General features: G+C 53.7%; 7 protein-coding genes across 7 annotated transcripts; 3 read left to right on the top strand and 4 right to left on the bottom strand.

The window, feature by feature from the left end:
• The first annotated feature begins 39 nt into the window (after nucleotides 1-39).
• On the top strand, nucleotides 40-3,391 carry BGZ61DRAFT_449278 (putative hydantoinase/oxoprolinase). The gene is made up of 5 exons (XM_046245583.1): nucleotides 40-2,260; nucleotides 2,306-2,409; nucleotides 2,456-2,532; nucleotides 2,582-2,785; nucleotides 2,833-3,391. Exons 1-5 carry the CDS (start codon nucleotides 135-137, stop codon nucleotides 3,313-3,315), a joined length of 2,994 nt encoding a protein of 997 aa, XP_046106252.1. The 5' UTR covers nucleotides 40-134; the 3' UTR covers nucleotides 3,316-3,391.
• Nucleotides 3,392-4,047: 656 nt separating this feature from the next.
• On the bottom strand, nucleotides 4,048-6,653 carry BGZ61DRAFT_493008 (uncharacterized protein; the record flags this gene model as incomplete). Its single annotated transcript, XM_046250597.1, has 3 exons — nucleotides 4,048-5,859; nucleotides 5,944-6,461; nucleotides 6,527-6,653. The coding sequence occupies 3 exons, from the start codon at nucleotides 6,651-6,653 to the stop codon at nucleotides 4,048-4,050; spliced, it is 2,457 nt and encodes an 818-aa protein (XP_046106251.1).
• A 544-nt stretch (nucleotides 6,654-7,197) lies between these two features.
• Nucleotides 7,198-8,561, bottom strand: BGZ61DRAFT_531197 (beta-lactamase/transpeptidase-like protein; the record flags this gene model as incomplete). Its single annotated transcript, XM_046253668.1, has 3 exons — nucleotides 7,198-7,613; nucleotides 7,668-7,965; nucleotides 8,034-8,561. The coding sequence occupies 3 exons, from the start codon at nucleotides 8,559-8,561 to the stop codon at nucleotides 7,198-7,200; spliced, it is 1,242 nt and encodes a 413-aa protein (XP_046106250.1).
• Nucleotides 8,562-9,248: 687 nt separating this feature from the next.
• On the top strand, nucleotides 9,249-11,162 carry BGZ61DRAFT_476648 (uncharacterized protein; the record flags this gene model as incomplete). The annotated part of the gene is made up of 5 exons (XM_046248820.1): nucleotides 9,249-9,384; nucleotides 9,431-9,804; nucleotides 9,852-10,574; nucleotides 10,627-10,642; nucleotides 10,714-11,162. The coding sequence occupies 5 exons, from the start codon at nucleotides 9,249-9,251 to the stop codon at nucleotides 11,160-11,162; spliced, it is 1,698 nt and encodes a 565-aa protein (XP_046106249.1).
• Nucleotides 11,163-11,351: 189 nt separating this feature from the next.
• BGZ61DRAFT_349162 (general substrate transporter) lies at nucleotides 11,352-13,047 on the bottom strand (the record flags this gene model as incomplete). The annotated part of the gene is made up of 5 exons (XM_046240121.1): nucleotides 11,352-11,844; nucleotides 11,890-12,091; nucleotides 12,137-12,308; nucleotides 12,360-12,494; nucleotides 12,541-13,047. The coding sequence occupies 5 exons, from the start codon at nucleotides 13,045-13,047 to the stop codon at nucleotides 11,352-11,354; spliced, it is 1,509 nt and encodes a 502-aa protein (XP_046106248.1).
• A 928-nt stretch (nucleotides 13,048-13,975) lies between these two features.
• BGZ61DRAFT_348746 (alkaline-phosphatase-like protein) lies at nucleotides 13,976-15,672 on the top strand (the record flags this gene model as incomplete). The annotated part of the gene is made up of 2 exons (XM_046240093.1): nucleotides 13,976-14,331; nucleotides 14,376-15,672. The coding sequence occupies 2 exons, from the start codon at nucleotides 13,976-13,978 to the stop codon at nucleotides 15,670-15,672; spliced, it is 1,653 nt and encodes a 550-aa protein (XP_046106247.1).
• Nucleotides 15,673-15,727: 55 nt separating this feature from the next.
• BGZ61DRAFT_349210 (uncharacterized protein) lies at nucleotides 15,728-17,977 on the bottom strand (the record flags this gene model as incomplete). The annotated part of the gene is made up of 4 exons (XM_046240128.1): nucleotides 15,728-16,211; nucleotides 16,266-16,583; nucleotides 16,630-17,009; nucleotides 17,054-17,977. The coding sequence occupies 4 exons, from the start codon at nucleotides 17,975-17,977 to the stop codon at nucleotides 15,728-15,730; spliced, it is 2,106 nt and encodes a 701-aa protein (XP_046106246.1).
• Nucleotides 17,978-18,269: the final 292 nt, after the last annotated feature.

Raw genomic sequence — 18,269 nt, 5'->3', positions numbered from 1 at the left:
CCAGCCTGATGGGCTCTTACGAGAGAATCAAGTTCGGCGATGGTCGTGGCTGGGTCGCGTGAATACATAAGGTGGCAAAGGTGTTAGTCGTCAGCTCGGGGTGGAATCTCGGGACAATTGCATCGCATTTCACCATGTCTCTGTACCGCATTGGAGTAGACGTCGGCGGGACCAACACAGATGCCGCGATTCTCGACATCAAGGCCTTCGACAGCCCTGGCCGTGGCGTGCTCGCGTCCCATAAAGCCCCAACTACGCAGGACATAACCAGCGGCATAGAGTTCGCCATCCGTGCGGTCCTGGACGACTCCAAGGTCGATCAGGACCGGGTCTTGAGCGTGACGATTGGCACGACGCACTTCATTAATGCGCTGGTTGAGGCCGACGCACGAAGGCTGGACCGCGTTGCAGTGGTTCGGCTCTGTGGCCCCTTTACGCGGCAGATCCCTCCCTTCTCGGACTTCCCTGTCGGCCTGCGCAGCATTCTAGATGGCGGCGCGTACTATCTCGACGGGGGTCACGAAATTGACGGGCGCGAGATTGCGCCGCTCAACACGCAGCAGATTAGCCAAACCGCCAAAGACATCGTCGCCTCTGGCATCCGGGCGGTTGCGCTGGTCGGCGTCTTCTCGCCGCTGGACCATGAAGGAACGCACGAGGAGGAGTGCAAGCGGATTCTGCTGCGGGAAGCGCCTGAGCTGCAAGTCGTGTGCTCGCATGACATTGGACCGACCGGGCTTCTGGAGAGGGAAAATGCCACTATTCTCAATGCCGCCATCCTCAGGACCGGCCACCGGGTGAAGAGGGGATTCAAGCGAGCCATGGCCCGCCTGAGACTCTCGTGTCCGCTGTATCTGTCGCAGAACGATGGCACTCTGATTGATGCCGACACGGCTGCTGAGTATCCGATCAAGACGTTTGCGAGTGGCCCGACCAACAGCATGACGGGCGCTGCATTTCTCGCGGGCATCGACCACCAGAAACGAGCCGATACGGAATCGAATCCAAGCGACGTAACTGAGCCGCAGATCCTTGTCGTCGATATTGGAGGCACGACAACAGATGTTTGTGCCTTGATGCCGTCCGGTTTCCCTCGCCAGGCGCCGGGCTTTGTCGAGGTGGGAGGTGTCCGAACCGCATTCTCCATGCCTGAACTCCTCTCCATCGGCCTCGGCGGTGGCAGCAAAGTCCAGGCCAACTCGACAGACGGTGCCGTCACTATTGGACCGGGCTCTGTTGGACACTTTATTCAGACGCAGGCCAAGGTCTTTGGTGGAGAGACTCTGACTGCGACCGACGTTGTTGTCGCGATGGGTAGAAGCGAGCTTGGCAACCCCGAGCTGGTCAAGGATGTCCCCCACGCGCTCGTGGAGAGCGCGAACAAGGAGATTAAGAGAATGCTAGAGAGTGTGATTGAGCAGATGAAGGTCTCGTCGGCACCAGTGCATGTTCTCCTGGTCGGAGGCGGCGCCATGCTTGTGACTGAAGATCTCCAAGGCGTCGCCAAATGTATCCATCCCATCCACCAAGGCGCCGCCAACGCAGTCGGCGCCGCCATTGCCAAGGTGTCTGGAGAGATCGACATCGTCGAGATCCCCAAAGGACGCTCTGAAAAGACCGTCATCGACGCTGCGTGCAAGAAGGCCGTTGACTTGGCTGTGCAGAAAGGCGCCGCGCGGGAGGATGTCCAGATCGTCGAGGTCAACAAGATGCCGCTTCAGTACATGCACAACGGCGCAATTAGAATCCAGATCAGAGCTGTCGGCCGTCTTTCCATTCCGTCCGAATTGACTCCCCCGCCGTCTCCGCCTATACATGAGATGGAGGAGGCGCAAGATGAGGACGAAGGCCAGAAGACGAGTATTCCCAATGCTCTGGAGTCTACGACCAGGCCGTCCCTCAAAGTTGACCTCGAGACCTATCGCCCGGATGTGCGAGATGGGGTTTGGTATGTGTCTGAGGTAGACTTGGAGCTATTCTCAACTGGATGCGGCGTTCTCGGCACTGGCGGTGGTGGCCCAACGCATCACGAGTACCTCAAGGGCTTGCATGTCCTTCGTTCCAGTCCCAAGGGAAAAATGAGAATCATCTCGCCAAAGGCGCTCAAAGATACAGACATGGTTTGCTTTGGCTCCTGGTACGGCAGCCCGAGTGTCATCAACGAACGGATTGCTGGAGGCAACGAGATTGCCGTGGGCATCGAGGCCGTAAACAAGGTCTGCGGCATCGCGTCTTTTGAGGGCATGTTTATCGACGAGATGTAAGTAACTACTGGCCTCATCTCGCACAAAGCTGACCATGACAGCGGCGGCGGAAATGGAATGAGCGCATTCCCGACCGGCGTTCATTTTGACGTGCCGGTGATTGACGGCGACGCGATGGGACGAGCATATCCGACCATGTACCACGGTAAGAAGTGTTTTGCACCCATCTCGGCATTTCTAACCTGGAATAGCTACGTTTAGCGTTTATGGGCACTCCATGGTTCCTTGCGTCCTCTCCGACGCCCGAGGAAACAGCTCTATAGTCATGGTAAGGGATCTCTGTCTGGCCTGCTGCACCTTTGCTGACCGCTACACAGAACACAGACTCTCCTTTGCGATTAGAGAGTATTTTACGAACTACAGCAGTCGAGCTGGGCCTTGGATGTGCTGTATCCGCGAACCCGCTGCCCGGATCTGCAGTCAAGTCTCACGGTGTCCCCAACACGCTGTCGCTGGCGTGGTACTTGGGACGGGCAGTACACCTGGCACGACGCAAGAAGATAAGCTATGTTGATGCAATTGTGAGTATCTCTCATTGCGTCTCAAGGATATTCTAACACGACAATAGTTCGACGTGTGTGCAGGAAAGCTTCTGTTTACCGGAAAAATCGTCGATGTGCGTCGATTCGTCGACGGCGGATACACAATGGGCGCAGTCGTGATAGCACCCCTCAACGACGACGACCGGGAGTCAGCCGGCACAAGCAAGCAACCTGTTCCAACCGACAGGCACATGACGATACCGTTCCAAAACGAATACCTGTACGCCGCCCTCACCGACTCGGCCGGAACCGAGGAGACGCAAGAGGTGGTGTGCACAGTTCCAGACCTGATCTCGATCCTCGGCCAGGACGGAGAAGCGATTGGGTCTCAAGATCTCCGATACGGGCTACGTGTCAACGTCATTGCCCTGCCAGCTCATCCGCTCTGGAAGACGGACAAGGGTATGAAGATCGGAGGGCCGGAGGGCTTCGGCTTGAAGATGCCGTTTGTGGGTGTAGGCGATAGTTTCACCGAGTCACCAAGCGTGATCGATGAGTTTGGAGTATAGGTTTGTATTATTAGCGGGCATTTATGAGCGACATAGATTTGCATAGATATACGAATAATTGCATCTACTACCTCCACAGACATGAAGCTTTAAACCCGACCTCCACGTCCAGTCAAGTCACTGGCATGAACAGAGCTTCTTCCAGGTCAGTCAGAGGACAACAGCCGGAGGAACAAGCGGACGAATAACCTTGGATTAGCTGCATATTCTCACGTCGCAACGAACTCGGCTGCAGGTCAGCTGCGCTCAGAGGCCCCGCCGGAGAAACAAACAGAAGCCATCCAAGTTCCATACTAACCTAATGCAATGGAGAATGTCCATGTGATGGACCATCGCACGTCATTCGAGTTAACCGAAACGATTGCGGGCCCGCAGCTGCCGAGCTCTGCGGATGCGGGTCCGCACTGCGGTGACGAGGCACATGGATCTCGATTGGGTTGCGATCTCGACTTGGAGAACCCTGTCTAGATCAGAGCAATGGGCCTGGAATGCCGAGGCAGTAGTTGGGTGTTTCTGGCTTCTGTTGGATCAAATTGGACGTTGGTTGACGGAGACGAGTTCCGTTCCCTCATAAGAGATCGGCCGCAGGGGAAGCATAACTCGGTCTTAACATGGAGAGTAACGACTAGGAACATTGAGAATAACATCCTTACCCGCAAGATAGAAGTAACATAGACTCGCTACATAGAAGTACGTATTCATGGGATGCTATAGTACAAGTTCAATTGATCTTCATCTTCTCAACCCGTCCGACGCTACCGACAATACTTCTGCAATTTTCCTTGCCATATCCGACTTCTTGCCCAGAAGCCACAACGCTTTGACACATTCCTCAGCTCTCTCCAGACTCTTCTTGAAGTCTTCATTATTGTGACCAAGCGTTGCCCTGCCGTATCGCAGAGACTCATCCGCCTCTCCCAGGAGAATAACCGATGCCTTGCTGAAAGCCCTGATCAATATCATGGTCCAAGGCTCCGTTAAAATCGTGCCCTCGTTGACGGCATGGTGGAAATCTGGTAGTTGCGGAGCGGCGTGATTCCCTGGCTCCTCGGTGGGCGGCGTAGCAACGCTGGCGAGATCGGAGAGCTCTCTTACGCTCGTTTCTCGTATCCGGGAGGCCATCTTGCTGTTCACGCGGCTGCGAACGGCAACCTCCACGCCCAAGTTGTTCTCGTCGACAAATTCCACCAGGTCCGCCAACATGAGAGCGGCGAGATGCCAATGTGCCGAGATGCAGACGAACCAGCCCTGTATTCGCGGGGGCACGCCGTCGAACTGCTGTACTAGTTCTCGAAAGAAGGACCCATAAGTCATGTTCCAATACCGGTAGACGGAAGTGGTGCTCCTGAGAATCTCTTCGACCTTTTGTCCGCGACCACCTTTTCGAAGGATGTTTTGCAAATAAGAAACGTGCCGAAATAGCAAGACCTTCACCGGCGCTGACCTGGTGACAGCCTCCGCGGCAGCTTCATAGGAGCAGGGCCAATGAAGGAATTGAGCGGGTGCTTGAAGGTCGTCTTGGATGAAGACATCAATCTTCCAACGCCCACTCGACGTCTCATCCACCTCATCGTCGATAGAAGACTCCTCTTGCGGAGAGGAATGCTGGCACTCTTCATCCCCAACGACGACTGGCCGTTCATTCATCGATGAGGAGACGGTATCAAACATGACGGCAAGCCAATAAAGGAGTCCTATGGTGTGTTTATCCTCGGCGCTGATGGAAAGGGTCTCGGCCACCTTTTTGCCGTGTCCGTTGGTGGACGAATCGAGACGTCGTCGAATAGCGTCGTATCGGTACTTGAGCGCATGCATCTTTCGAGCCGCCCTCTCCACGTAAATCGGGGGTCCTTCTTTCGATATGATGCTGTTGATTTGAGTCACGATAGACGTCTTCATGTCTCGTATTCCATGACGACTCGAAAACATGGCTGGGTCGAGGATGTTTGGGCTATCGTGATTCGACCATGGCTTTTGTGTCAGTCCGAATATCAGCTCCGCGCAGACGACTCTGTAGGACTCCACGTCTGAGACCTCCTGCAGCGCTCTCTGTGCTTGTTCCCAGAAGTGACGCTGAAGATTGCGGTCAAACTCGTCAGCCATCTCATCGGCAAGATCATCCAACGGATTATCGTCACTCGCATCGATGGTGGCCGAGTATCTTTGCCGCTGACGACGACTCCCTTGAGCCCACTGTGTCGCAAATGCCATAATTGCAAGATGGAGAGCTCGTTGGGCTGCTTGGTCTTCAGAACGACTTAGGAGTACCATGCTGCCCGACTGTGCGACCCGGTCGAGTTTGACGGTTCGGCGGTATATCCTGTTGGACCAGAATGGACCCCATTCCCTTTTCAGATTCGCTGTGCTTGCCACGTCTGGCCTCCAGCGCGGGGGCTTGTACGGACATGTAACTTCCGTCAACCAGCAGGAGAGGTTGTGCTCAAAGACGTCGTGGTAAATTTGGAGCAGGTTGGTCGAGATGAGCGAGTTGTTGGACCTGGCCATCATGGTTTGATCGATGGAGAAGGGAGAGATTGAGCGATTCTGGTAGTCCGTCCAGCCACTGGACCTTCGGCGTCGCTTTGAGGTTGGCGGCCGTGATTGGGAAGAAGAAATGGATTGGCTAACTGAGCAGGCCTCGGGGAGTTGCCAAGCATTGTAGATCTCCAGATTTAAATCGGGCTGCGGGAATGAGCTGGCAGAAGAACTTGACGTATTGCAGGATACAGCGGATCCAGTTAATCCCTCGATAGAGGGCTCCAGCAGCTCAGTCTGGGCGAGGCCTTCGTCTGGCATTGCGTCAAACTGCAAGATGTTAAGTGAGGTTGCGGTGGACAGATCGAGATCGGGAATCGCTGCATCCTGGAACACGAGATCCTGGATTTGAGTGGCATCTTGGAGAAATGTTGATGCGCAGCCGGGGTCAAACTCCTCCTCTATCGCGTCGTCCACGGTCCACGGCTGAATGCTGTCGACGTCGATCCTCTGTCGCTTTGTCGGCACCGGGTTTAATTGATCCCTTGTGCTAGAACTGGAAGTGGAGGATGGGGCAGATTCGAGGCGAATCTGCGATAAAGCCCAGTCCATTGTGCACCTCTTTTTTGTCCTGAGGCAATACGAACATGGCCGAATTCTCGCGTCAGCATCTAGACCCAGTTAGCTACTGCGATTTGACCAGGGTAGAATGGCAGCGGAGGAATAATGGACTGACCGGCTCTCTCGCTCGACCCAACTGCCGCGTCGGCCGGAGCTCGGCGTCGAGCGACGTCCAAACGCGGGGCATCGCATGCTCGCTTGGATTTTCTGCACTGATCACACGAGTGATTCTGACGTCTCATATTGGACGCTGTGCTCTGAAACCGAGCCGATTCCCTGGTAGATGGCGAGGCGGGCTACGTGGCGGGTCGTGGAAAGCGAGCAACTCCGGTCCAGCTCTTCCGGCGGGGACGAGGTCAGACTCCAGATGTGTGTGTCCAGGAGAACTCGAGAAAGGTAAGGATATGAGGTGACTCCGGCTCCTTATGCTCCCCGAACACCCCTGCATCCCCGCTTCCCCGCGTTCTGCTAGCATCAACTTGCAGCATGCGTCAGCAGACTTGCCCGTATTGGGATCGAGAGTGAGGCCCGAACGGTCAAACGGGAGTCTGTTCGTGCAGAAGGATGGGGTACCGGTACTTGGTGGGCTTGGGTCTTTGGATGCGGGAGGTAATGGGGGGATATATGAGGAGGGAGGAGTTTACAGTGACATTATGGGCTAGAGACTGTTTAGGAACCACGTTGCAGCGTCCAGGGTCAGAAATGAGTTGCATGTACAGACGAGAGACTAATGTACTATGGTAAATGACACTCTCCCTACTCCCACGCTCCCTCCCAGTCTCTCCTCTACGCAATCGCCTTATACACTTGAGCCTCAACATCAGCCCACAGCCCTACGACCTTGCCATCTGCGAACGGCAGGATCTGGGTGCAGACGATCCCTGCGACTCCATTTTCGCGGTCACACCACCACCACAGATTCGGCAATCCTGCCCAGTGCCCCGTGCCGGTAGATCGGCCGGTTGCTCCGCCGTTGCTCAGCATAAAGGTGAGGCCCCAGCCCTGCGGCGGGTTTCCGGGAACCGGGTACAGTTCGCCAATGGGGTTGGTCAGGTCTGGCTTCGCCGCGGGGATGGGTTGACGGCTGGCATTTGGAAAGGCGGCGATCTGGTTGCGGAACATTTCTTCCACGGTTGTCTTGTTGAGGATCTTGGCTCCAGTGCGCGGGCATGTTCCGTCGTTGAGTATCACCGCCAACACCTCTGCAGAGAGTCAGCGCTTACCAATAGATGCCCATGGATGGGATGAGAACTTACTGCAATAATCCTGTGGCTTTGCAAACATCCCTGCTCCGCCACTGTTGAAAACTCTTGCCGTTTCCGATTCGTCGTCTGGATCCACGACCAGAGGCTGCCGGAGCAGATGGTCCCTCGGACGCAATGTACCATCAGGATCTCTGCTGTGCATGTACGCAAGTCGGCTCCTCATATCTTTATTCGGAATCATCGACATGTCTTTAATTCCCAGGGGTTGGAAAACATTCTTTTGCAGGTACCCGTTGAGGGTTAATCCGGACGCCCGTTCGAGTGCAATTCCTGCCCAGTCAATGCTCACCTGGCTTGTTAGCAACCATCATCCACCAGGATATTTGCACGAGAGCAGGGTAGTTATGTTGTACGTACTCCATATTCCCATCCCTCTCCAGGTTGGAAAAGCAATGGTAGCGTCACGACGTCCTCTAGTCTTCCAGAAAACTCATCTCCGCCCACTGGCAAAGCCCAGTCCCGAAGGCGCTCATTGAAGAACGTGTAACCAAACCCTGCAGTGTGACTCAATAGCATTCGCAACGTAATGCGCTTTTTCTTTGGCTCTAATATCCCATTGGGTAACAGCACCTTTAAATCCTTCAGCTCCGGACAAAGATTCTCGAGATGTTCGCCGTCGTCTAGTTTCAGGATGCCCTGTTCCACGAGCTGCATGCAAGCAACCCCTGTAAGCATCTTGGTGCATGAAGCAATCCAGTAGATATTGTCAAGGGTCATTGGGTCCTTGGAAACAACACCTCGCTTGCCGGCCGAGTGAGCAAACAGCTCCTTGCCATCTTTGCCGACGATGACGACCGTAGCTCCCGGGATACCGGCTTTCTGATCGGAGCATGCTGCATCCACAGATTCACGGAGAGAAGATAGAACTTGAGCGTTGAAAGGCATTCTGACGGTATCTGGTAAAGATTTAATTAGAGGTGATTTGTCTGTATCTTCACCGAGGTACACGCAGCTATTTAATCCCAGCTCGGAAGACGCTTTTCAACATCTCGCATAACCGACAATTAGACTTCATCCCAAGAGCCACTAACAAGTCCGTGCGGAGCCGTAATGCGGGGTAGCTGAAGCTGTTGCGGATCGTTAATGGTAGATGCGGTTCCGCATCCGCAGATGTTCATGAACTTGCTTCTAGCTTCACTGTACGATTGGTTCCGCAGTGCGCTTTGACCCACAAGCTAATGTGCCTCGTATTGACAATCCGGGGATGCGGCGGGGAAGCTCTTGTTTGGTTTCTGAGAGACAGGTGCGGATGGCGAGGTGGATGGGAATGCGGATGAAGGTGCGGACGGTATCAAGGCTGCGGATTGAGATGCGGATGGCGATGCGGATCACCACGAGCGGAAAGTTGCCTGAGCGGAACGCTCGGTAGATGGCATTGAACGAGCTGATTGCGTCAATCGTGCGTCCGCAGCAATCTCAGAGTGATAGAGAAAACGTAACAGTAAAACTCTTATAAATATAGACATATAATCTACCAAAATAACAGAAGAAACACTCATCATCTCGATTCATCTCAAGCATTCTAAAGCCCCAAGACTTTCGTAAACTACTTCTTCACTCACCTGCATCAAGATGGGCGAACCAATCCCTGTACGATCCAAGAAGTTCAACACTGAGCTGACGGACTACTCGGTTTCCCACCAAGAGAAGACTGGTCCTTATGCCGAGAACCTCGAGGTTGATGCCTTGGTTGTTGGTGCCGGCTTCGGTAAGTTAAACCATCTTGTAGATATCCTATTCTAACACCGAAACAGCTGGTATCTTCATGCTCAAAACCCTCCGAGACCGCGGTTACAAGACTGTGATCTTCGAGGCTGGAAATGACACTGGAGGCACCTGGCGCTGGAACTGCTACCCCGGCGCCGGTGTTGACTCTGAGGTCCCCGAGTATGAGTTTTCTTGGCCCGAGGTTTGGAGTACATGGAATTGGCCAAGCAACTATCCCACGTACGCAGATCTGCGAGACTATTTCGACCATGTCGACAAGGTAGTCGGCATCAAGAAGGACTGCGCCTTCAACACTGTTGTTGTTGGTGCGGATTTCGACACTGCCACCGGCAAGTGGAATGTGCGCACCGAAGATGGTCGCATCACGAAGGCCAAGTACTTGGTTCTTGGAACTGGATTTGTAGGCATCTCCTTGATCCATACCCAACCCTGCTAATGAAACTCTAGGCCGCACGACGATATATCCCTGACTGGCCAGGAATGGACAAGTTCAAGGGCGTCATCCACCATTCCTCATTCTGGCCAGACGAGAAAGTAGAGGTCAAGAACAAGAAATGCGCCGTCATCGGTACTGGCGCATCCGGAGTCCAAATCGTCCAAGCATGGGGCCCCGAGGCCGGCCAGGTCAAGGTCTTCCAACGAACTCCCAATCTCGCCGTGCCAATGCGGAAAAAGGTCCTTACCGTCGAGGAGCAAACGCGGGCTAAGAAGTTCTACCCCGAGCTGTTTAGGTACCGCGAAAGGAACTTTGCTGGGTTTCACTATGACTGGTATGAGAAGAACACGTTTGACGACACCCCCGAGGAGCGAGAGGCCTTCTACGAGAGGGTCTGGGCCGCCGGTGGATTCCGCTACTGGGTCGCCCTGTACAAGGACAACCTCATCGATGCTAAGGCCAACGAGGAATCGTACAATTTCTGGGCCAAGAAGACTCGCGAGCGCATTGGCGACCCCAAGGCGCGAGACTTGCTTGCGCCGCTGAAGATGCCTCACTACTTTGGCATCAAGCGACCCTGCCTCGAGTATGACTACTACGAACAATTCAACCGACCCAGCGTTGATGTTGTCGACATAAAGAACAACGCCATCAAGGAGTTCACCGAGACGGGTATTACTCTTGAAGATGGAACTCACCATGAGTTTGATGTCATTGCTGTGGCGACCGGATTCGTAAGTTCTCAGATTTCAACTCAAGACAAGTATGAGGTACTAACACAGCTAGGACATTGTGACTGGAGGTAATTCTTGACTGCAATCTCATCACGAGATCGACATACTCCCTTGTAATCGAAGCTAACAATTGACGTAGTGATGACACAACTCGGTCTGAAGAGCATCAACAACACCAGCCTCCAGGAAGAGTGGATTCCTGGAGCCAAGACATACCTCGGTACCACCGTCAGTGGCTATCCCAACATGTTCCACATCTACGGTCCGCATGGCCCAACGCTCCTCAGCAATGGACCTACCACCGTTGAAGTACAGGGCCGGTGGATTAGCGATTGCATCGAAAAGATGAGCTCAAACGGCATCAGGTATCTTAACCCCAAGAGTGAGGCATCCGACGCTTGGAAGAAGCAAATCATCGATATCAACAACGGCATGCTGTTTCCGACGACCCACTCGACGTACATGGGCGGAAGCATCCCCGGAAAGGTCTTCGAGCCGGTTTGCTTCCCGGGTGGAATTCCCGAGTATGTCATTCAGCTTCGAAAGGCTCTCGATACCTTGGACGGCTTTGAGGTGGTCAAGAATTAGCTGGCGAGAGGGTAGATCACGGCCTGCAGTAAACATTGATTCAGATAGTGGCATTTTGACATTTGGTGCTGAGTATACAGTCCTTGCAGAGATGTGACTAGGAGACCTCATGAGCAGCGATTGCGATATTGCGTCGAAATCACCACCATTAAGTAACATTGAGGCGTCCATGACTTCACCACGCAGGCCTCACTTCTTTAGATCCTCTACATCCTCCACATGCTCAGTTAGCTTCGTTTTCCCAAAGCGTCCAATTGGCACTCCAGCAAGGAACAGCTCGTCAATTTCCTCGAGGCTCTTGCCACTGCACTCTGGAATGCAGAACCAAGCGAAGATGCACGCAAGGACTGACGTCGATCCGAAAATGAAGCCGACCTTTGATCCAAGCCCGGCATACGGCTTGTTCAAAAGGTATGGGATGGTGAAGGAAATCGTAAACTGAATCACGACGTTGAAACTGGAGGCGAGGGCGTATGTGAGGTCGCGAAGACGGGTCGTGGGGATTTCGGCGGACACGACGTGGGAGAGAGGTGCCCATCCCATACAGAATCCAATGTTGAAAATGGTTGTCATGGAGACAATGCCTTTCCTTATGCTGCTAGAAGGATCTGTCACTGTTCCAAGGCCACCCATTGTCATGAGAGCTCCTGTCTGAATGACTCCTCCGGCCACCATAAGAGGACTATGGCTAGTTAGCGCAGTTCTGTCATTGCGTCGGAAAACTTACACTCTGCCTGTCCTGTCTACTAAAGACTGTGCGAAGAGAACCATGATGATTCCAGCGGAAGAGTTGATGCATGACATCATGAAAGGGTTCACGCTGCCCAGGGACTGAATAAAGACGGTACCATAAACGGAGATGAAGTTTTGGCCGGTCAGCTGGAGGAAGATGTTGACTCCGATGGTAATGAGGGTTCGTTTGCGGTTTGCTGTTGCCGGTTAGACAAGTCCTAAGTCGTAGGCAAATAACTTACTCCCTTGGAACAGCTCACTGAAGCTGCCCGTCTCCGTAACTCTCTCGAGGGAGATCTGGATCTGACTGAACTCGGACTCGATCTCTTCATCGGTGTAGGCATTTTCGCGCAGAAGTTTCAAGGACTCGCGAGCTTCTTCGGAACGGCCTCTGGTCAGGAGCCAACGGGGAGACTACGCGACAGGGTTAGTACAATCGCAGCGTTAACAAATAGACACACGTACCTCAGGAATCCACCATATGCCGACTGCGAGAATAGATGGGATGACAAAGAACAGGCCCAGAGGAATGCGCCAAGATGAGTGTCCCTCGAGCTCACTCGTTCCTCGGCAAATGACAGCCATAAGAAGTTGACCGAACTGGAGAGGTTAGCCGTGAACCGCGCGTGCAGAATACAACACTTACCAACAATCCAGACTGGTATGTACCCACAACCAGGCCTCGCACTTCAGCTGGTACCAACTCGGACTGGAGCACGGGCACAAGGGCCAATTCCATTCCAATGTAGACGTATGCGACCGTTCGACCGACGACCATTTGTACTCGGTGACGCGACGTGACCAAGATAATGGCAGCGACAATAGCCCAGAAACACATGATGAACAGGGCTTTGCGACGGCCGAATCTTCGACTCAGCAAGTTTCCTGTGACGAGACCGAATACAAATCCGACGTAGTTGATACTGTTAAGCAGGGAGAGGTAGACCGTATCGAGGGCGTACGTGCCTGTGGCTTCGTTGTAGGTGCCAAACATTTCCTTGAAGGCTGGCATCGCCTGGGTATTGGAGAAGGCGGATTGGTCCATGCCGAAGTTGATCTGGGAGATGGCAATGAGGGCACACGAATAGACCAGTCTTTTGTTGAAGCATGATAGCACGCCGCGCGGGCGCGCTTCAGAAGACGGTAGAGACATTCTGTGCAAAATATGTAATTGAGGTATGGGAGTAGTCTTCGAGAGCGATGGTGTATTGGTCTGTCAAACGTAGAAGCTGTCCGAGCATTTATATACGTCGTTTGGATGGGTGGTTGCGATTCCAGATCTAGCTGTCAATATCAGACTAGTTTCTGCATGGATGATTAGCCAAAGCTGCCCCGGAATGGCGTTTCCTGGGGAATGGAGATCATGGGACCAGGGTACAGGCAAAGGGGTTCGGAGCCAGCATGCATTGAACTGGTCTAAAAATTTTCTCGTAGTTCGTAGGGAGTCGGGTTGAGAGTCCTAACTAGGTTGCTATGACTTCTGATTTGAAGTCATTTGGAATCCCTCTAGGCACTTATGAATTAACAACTCGTTGATGGCGATATCATTCATTCATTCAGGCAATAGAGGTCCGCAAAACGTTATCGAGTGGTTATCAACAGACCCTATTCGTGATCGCTGTGTGGGTTTTGATGGAGTGCAAATGCCACGGAGACAAGACGGGGAAAGACGGAGTTAGCAGTTCGCTGGCTTTAGCAGACGGCGGTTGTGCCCTTCAGCCAGTCCTAATCGAGTATTGCACATGGCCTCAAGACTCCATTTGCAGCTAGTGTTAGTTCAGATTCCCCGGTCGTGACCAGAACTAGACTTCTCCGTCTTTCCCCGTCATCTCCGTAGCCTGTGTTGAGTGTCAGCAGGCCACATTCGAGGCTTTCTCCGTCTCCCCGTGGAAGTCCGTGAGCGATGATGAGGATGACAAGGAGCTGGGATCTCCAACAGCTATAGCTTCCTCTCGATATTATCACGAGCAATTACAATCCTAGAAGCTCTGTTTTGCATATAAACACCTCTTTCTGTAATTTGCTAATGAGTGCCGGCAATTGGAAAACGCAAAAGGTATCTAGATGATCCACTCTTTATCATGGCTACTGCAAAGCGACCAAACTTTCTTGTTATTGTCGCAGACGACCTGGGCTACAGCGACATCGGCTGCTTCGGGTCCGAAATCAAGACGCCTGCCCTCGACCGTCTCGCCAAATCAGGAGTGAAGCTCACAAATTTCCACACCGCTTCAGCATGTTCGCCCACGAGAAGTATGCTCTTCTCCGGCACGGACAACCACATTGCCGGGCTTGGCCAGATGACAGAGCACATGGCAGGCTATCGCGAGGCGTACAAGGGTCGCGAAGGGTACGAAGGGTACCTCAACTTCAAAGTCGCGGCATTGAGTGAAATCTTGCAAGATGCTGGTTATCACACGATCATGTCTGGCAAATGGTAAGTCCTCAAGCATCGCATTATTACCCTCGCTAACGTGGCAGGCATCTTGGTCTACAAAAGGAAACTGCCCCATGCTCTCGCGGTTTTGACAAGAGCTTCGTGTTTCTCACCGGCTGCGGTAATCACTTCAACTACGAGCCTCAACTTGAAGACCCGTCGCACGGTATTTTTTCTCCGATGAATACCACCGAGTTTTGGATGAGGGACGACAAATTCCTGGACCGCACCAAGGACATTCCCAAAGATTTTTATTCGACGACATCCTTCTCAGACCAGCTTATCGACTATCTCAAGGAGAGAGACGACAAAGACCAGCCATTCTTCGCATACTTGCCATTCACTGCTCCCCACTGGCCGCTCCAAGCACCCCGGGAAACGATCGAGAGATACAAGGGCCTTTATGACAACGGGCCGGCGGCGTTGCGCACTTCAAGACTGAAGAAGCTCGTGGAGCTCGGAATTATTGCCGACAACGTGGAGCCTGCTCCCATGACTGCTGAGCAGTGGGACAACATGACGCCCGAAGAGAGATCAGAATCAGCGCGCAAGATGGAGGTTTTCGCCGCAATGGTTGACTTGATTGACTCCAATGTTGGCAGGGTTGTCGATTACCTCGAGAGTGCAGATGAGCTCGACAACACATTTATTCTCTTCATGTCGGATAATGGCGCCGAGGGAGCAATGCTCGAAGCTATTCCCATGATGGGTAGTGCGGGAACTGTGACGAAGATTATCAACAAGTATTACAACAACTCGATTGAGAATATGGGCATGTCAGATTCGTACATCTGGTATGGATCAGAGTGGGCCATGGCATCGATGGCCCCTTCAAGAGGTTTCAAGACGTGGATCACCGAGGGAGGAATCCGGTGCCCGTGTCTGATACACTACCCAGCATTTTCCAAGTCCGGGTCCAACACAGACTCGTTTTCTACAGTCATGGACATCCTCCCAACGGTGTTGGACCTTGCCGGAGTTCCTTTGCCGGGAAGGACTTTCCGCGGTCGAGAGGTTGTTCCAGTGCGTGGAGAATCCTGGGTACCCCATCTATCCGAAAAGTCTGCCGCGTTCCATGACGAGGAGAAGCACATTACGGGGTGGGAGCTATTCGGCCTGCGAGCCATCCGGGAGGGTTACTGGAAAGCGTTGTACATGAACGCCCCGAGGGGAAAGGACAAGTGGGAGCTGTATGATCTCAAGACGGATCCTGGTGAGGTGCACGATCTCGCCGATGAGAAACCGGACGTGTTGGAGCGGTTGGTGGAACATTGGGAGGTGTATTATTCCGAGACGGGAATGTTCGATCCTGGCCACGAGTTCGGGATAACGAAAATATAAACAGGTAGATTTGTTGCGTACAGGGTGGGGAATAAGAACCCACGTTATGATCCTATCATGTAGTACCATAGAACTGGCAACCAGTCTGGTTACAAATTGCGCGGTACATGGAATCCAAAGTAATGTACATTTTCCAAATATCCGAAGCATCTATCGCCCATCTTTTCAACGTCTCCAACGCAATCTTGACCAAGTCGGCCCAGTTCGGGGGCGGTCGAAGCCCGCGGTTCGGCTCCAGAATGACAGCAAGGATGAGGCATGCGCAGAGGAACGACTTTCTAGCAAAGAACCACGAGCCGCCGTGGCGCAGATGAGAAGAGTACTTCGAAACCAACGCTGCGCAAAGATCGATGCCCTTTTGGGCGTGGTGGACTGTCTCGGGGTGGACTCGCTCGGCGGGAGAGTGGAGGACGTAGTAAACGATAGGCCGCAGGACGAGTTCCCGCCACTCGTAAAACCTGCCGAAGAGAAAGTGGGAAAACTCGTTGTCGTTGGGTTGGTCCTCGCTGAACTGGACTCCGGCTGGAAGGTGATGTTGCCTGTTGGGTTGTTAGCTAGGCCGGCACAGACAGGCCAGCTCGTCTCAAACTCACCACAACGTGATTTGCTGTTCAAAGTCATGATAGTGACGGACTAAGTAATCTTGGTTCTGGAGCCAAAAGTAATCGCCTCGTTGATAAAGCACCTGCACCGTTTCGTCGATGGCGCGCCGGAGGGAGATTTCGGCGAGATAGTAACACCAGCCTTTCTCGTCGAGTTGGCGTTGCTGGTCCTGGGGTGTACCTATGGACTCGGGGCTGGTGACTCCAAATTGGTCGGAAGAAAGGTCAGGAGGCGGCGACGGAAATGCATCTGGGTACGACAAGTGTTCCAGGCCGCTTGTCGGAAGTCCAGCCTCGAGTAGAAGCTCACTGCGTCATCGTCAGCCTTGTACCATCACCTTTTCGAAGCACTTACTTTTCAGCTCTCCAAGTAGACCAATAGACGCGTTGTTCCAGGTGTTGACTTGACACTGCCCTTCCCGGCTTGCCTAGCTGTTGTCGTTGGCCGAGCAAATGCGCATGGAGCCGGACTGATGCTTCTCGCAGATGGAACCAGGCCTGCAATGGCTGAAGACAATACTTGTCATACATGGAAGCGAGGAATAGGCATTGGATATCCTGGATGGAATGTCCCAAAAGCCCAAGTCGCTTTTTGGCAGCCAGATAGTAAACATCAGCCTCCATCCTGCTGTCCGCTTGGTCCTGTAAATGTGCTTCCGTGGCCGCGGCGTCATTCGCAAGATCAACAGGCGGCTCCCAAGGATTCGTGTATGTAGCCAATGCACAAGCAAGGAGCTGGTCATGTTAGTGCGCGTCTTTCGGAGGGCAGGTTGACTCACCACGAGACAAGACTCTGAATCCCATTTAACCCCGTGTTCTTCAGCGTCTCTCGCAAAACGCATCAACTCATCCGCGTCGAGCACGGGATTCCGAGGATGGACGTGAGTAAGAAATTTGCGACACAGCGGTACAAACGCGTCATCGCGAATACCTTTGCCGGTTTGTTCTTGTGACGCGTGCCTCGTCGGTGCATTCGCGTCTTGCTGCCTGGCCTTGTAGTCGGAGTCCGTCAGGAAGGACTCAATCCGAGCGACCTCTTCGGACACGATGCCGTTGAAGATGGGCCATCGGAGCAGTGACTCGCAGCGAGCTAATGCATGCGGGCGGCTCACTGCATTTGACGCGGGTGCCTTTGTTGACGTCGTCTGGGACCCGTTGTCGGTAGCATCAGTCCATGGGCTCTGGCCTATAGTCCGGGGGGTTGTAGTAGTCTGAAGCGTTGTTCGAGGTGTGGCCGCTGTGACTACAGTAGGAGTATTCACAGAGGGATTCGTTGGCAAACGAGACTGATTGGTTGCCAGCATCTCCTTGATCTCTTCCAGGTGCTTGAGTATCCGACGCCCCATCCCTTCGCTTTGGTCGGGATCTTCAACAGTGTCCTCGAGCCACTCTGATTCGCCGTAGATGCATTTCGCCTTTTGTCGCTCGCAATAGCCACAGCACGGCCGAACATTGTCGCACTTTGTCTTCCGAAGACGACAGAATTGGCAGGCAGTGGCGGCTCTCTTCCTGCGGGTGAAGTCGGCCGTCTTGGCGAGCTTCCGCTTCTTGTTTGCCTGCCCCTCTCCGCCATGGCGATCCCCGGAGACATGCTGGGCCGCGTCGTCGGGATCAAGCTCGTCCTGAAGCTCGAGCAATCCCCGGATACTGAGTGGGGCGACAGGGCCGCCAGCACGTTGGCCCGTTGCGGGAGAATGGGCCATGGGGTCACGATCTGCGGCGTCGTCGGCGTGACGGGTCGACGGGATGACGGGGAACGACGGCTGTAGAGAAGACAGAGGAGGGTTGACGGGGGGAGGCGGGATTGCGCTGAGTCCGGGGGTGGAGATGGTGTGGAGAGGAGTTCCCCATACGGCATGGGCAATTGCGCCAGTTGTTGCGGGCGTGGCGACATTGGCAGCGGGTCTTGGTAGACGATGAAGAATCAGACCGGCAATTGAGCTTGCAATTGAGCGCTGAGACGGGTGAATGACGCCCGTGAAGCCCGTGTAGCCC

This window comes from Ilyonectria robusta, assembly GCF_021365365.1.
Source record: "Ilyonectria robusta strain PMI_751 chromosome Unknown BGZ61scaffold_7, whole genome shotgun sequence".
NCBI lineage: Eukaryota > Fungi > Ascomycota > Sordariomycetes > Hypocreales > Nectriaceae > Ilyonectria > Ilyonectria robusta.
The sequence above is the reverse complement of the archived record's forward strand: the minus strand, read 5'-3'. Positions and strand labels throughout refer to the sequence as shown.

Coding starts and splice junctions, on each gene's coding strand:
- BGZ61DRAFT_449278 (XM_046245583.1), top strand. CDS start 135: ATGTCTCTGTACCGCATTGGAGTAGACGTCGGCGGGACCAACACAGAT. Junction 2,261..2,305: donor GGCATGTTTATCGACGAGAT/GTAAGTAACTAC, acceptor TGACCATGACAG/CGGCGGCGGAAATGGAATGA. Junction 2,533..2,581: donor GAAACAGCTCTATAGTCATG/GTAAGGGATCTC, acceptor ACCGCTACACAG/AACACAGACTCTCCTTTGCG.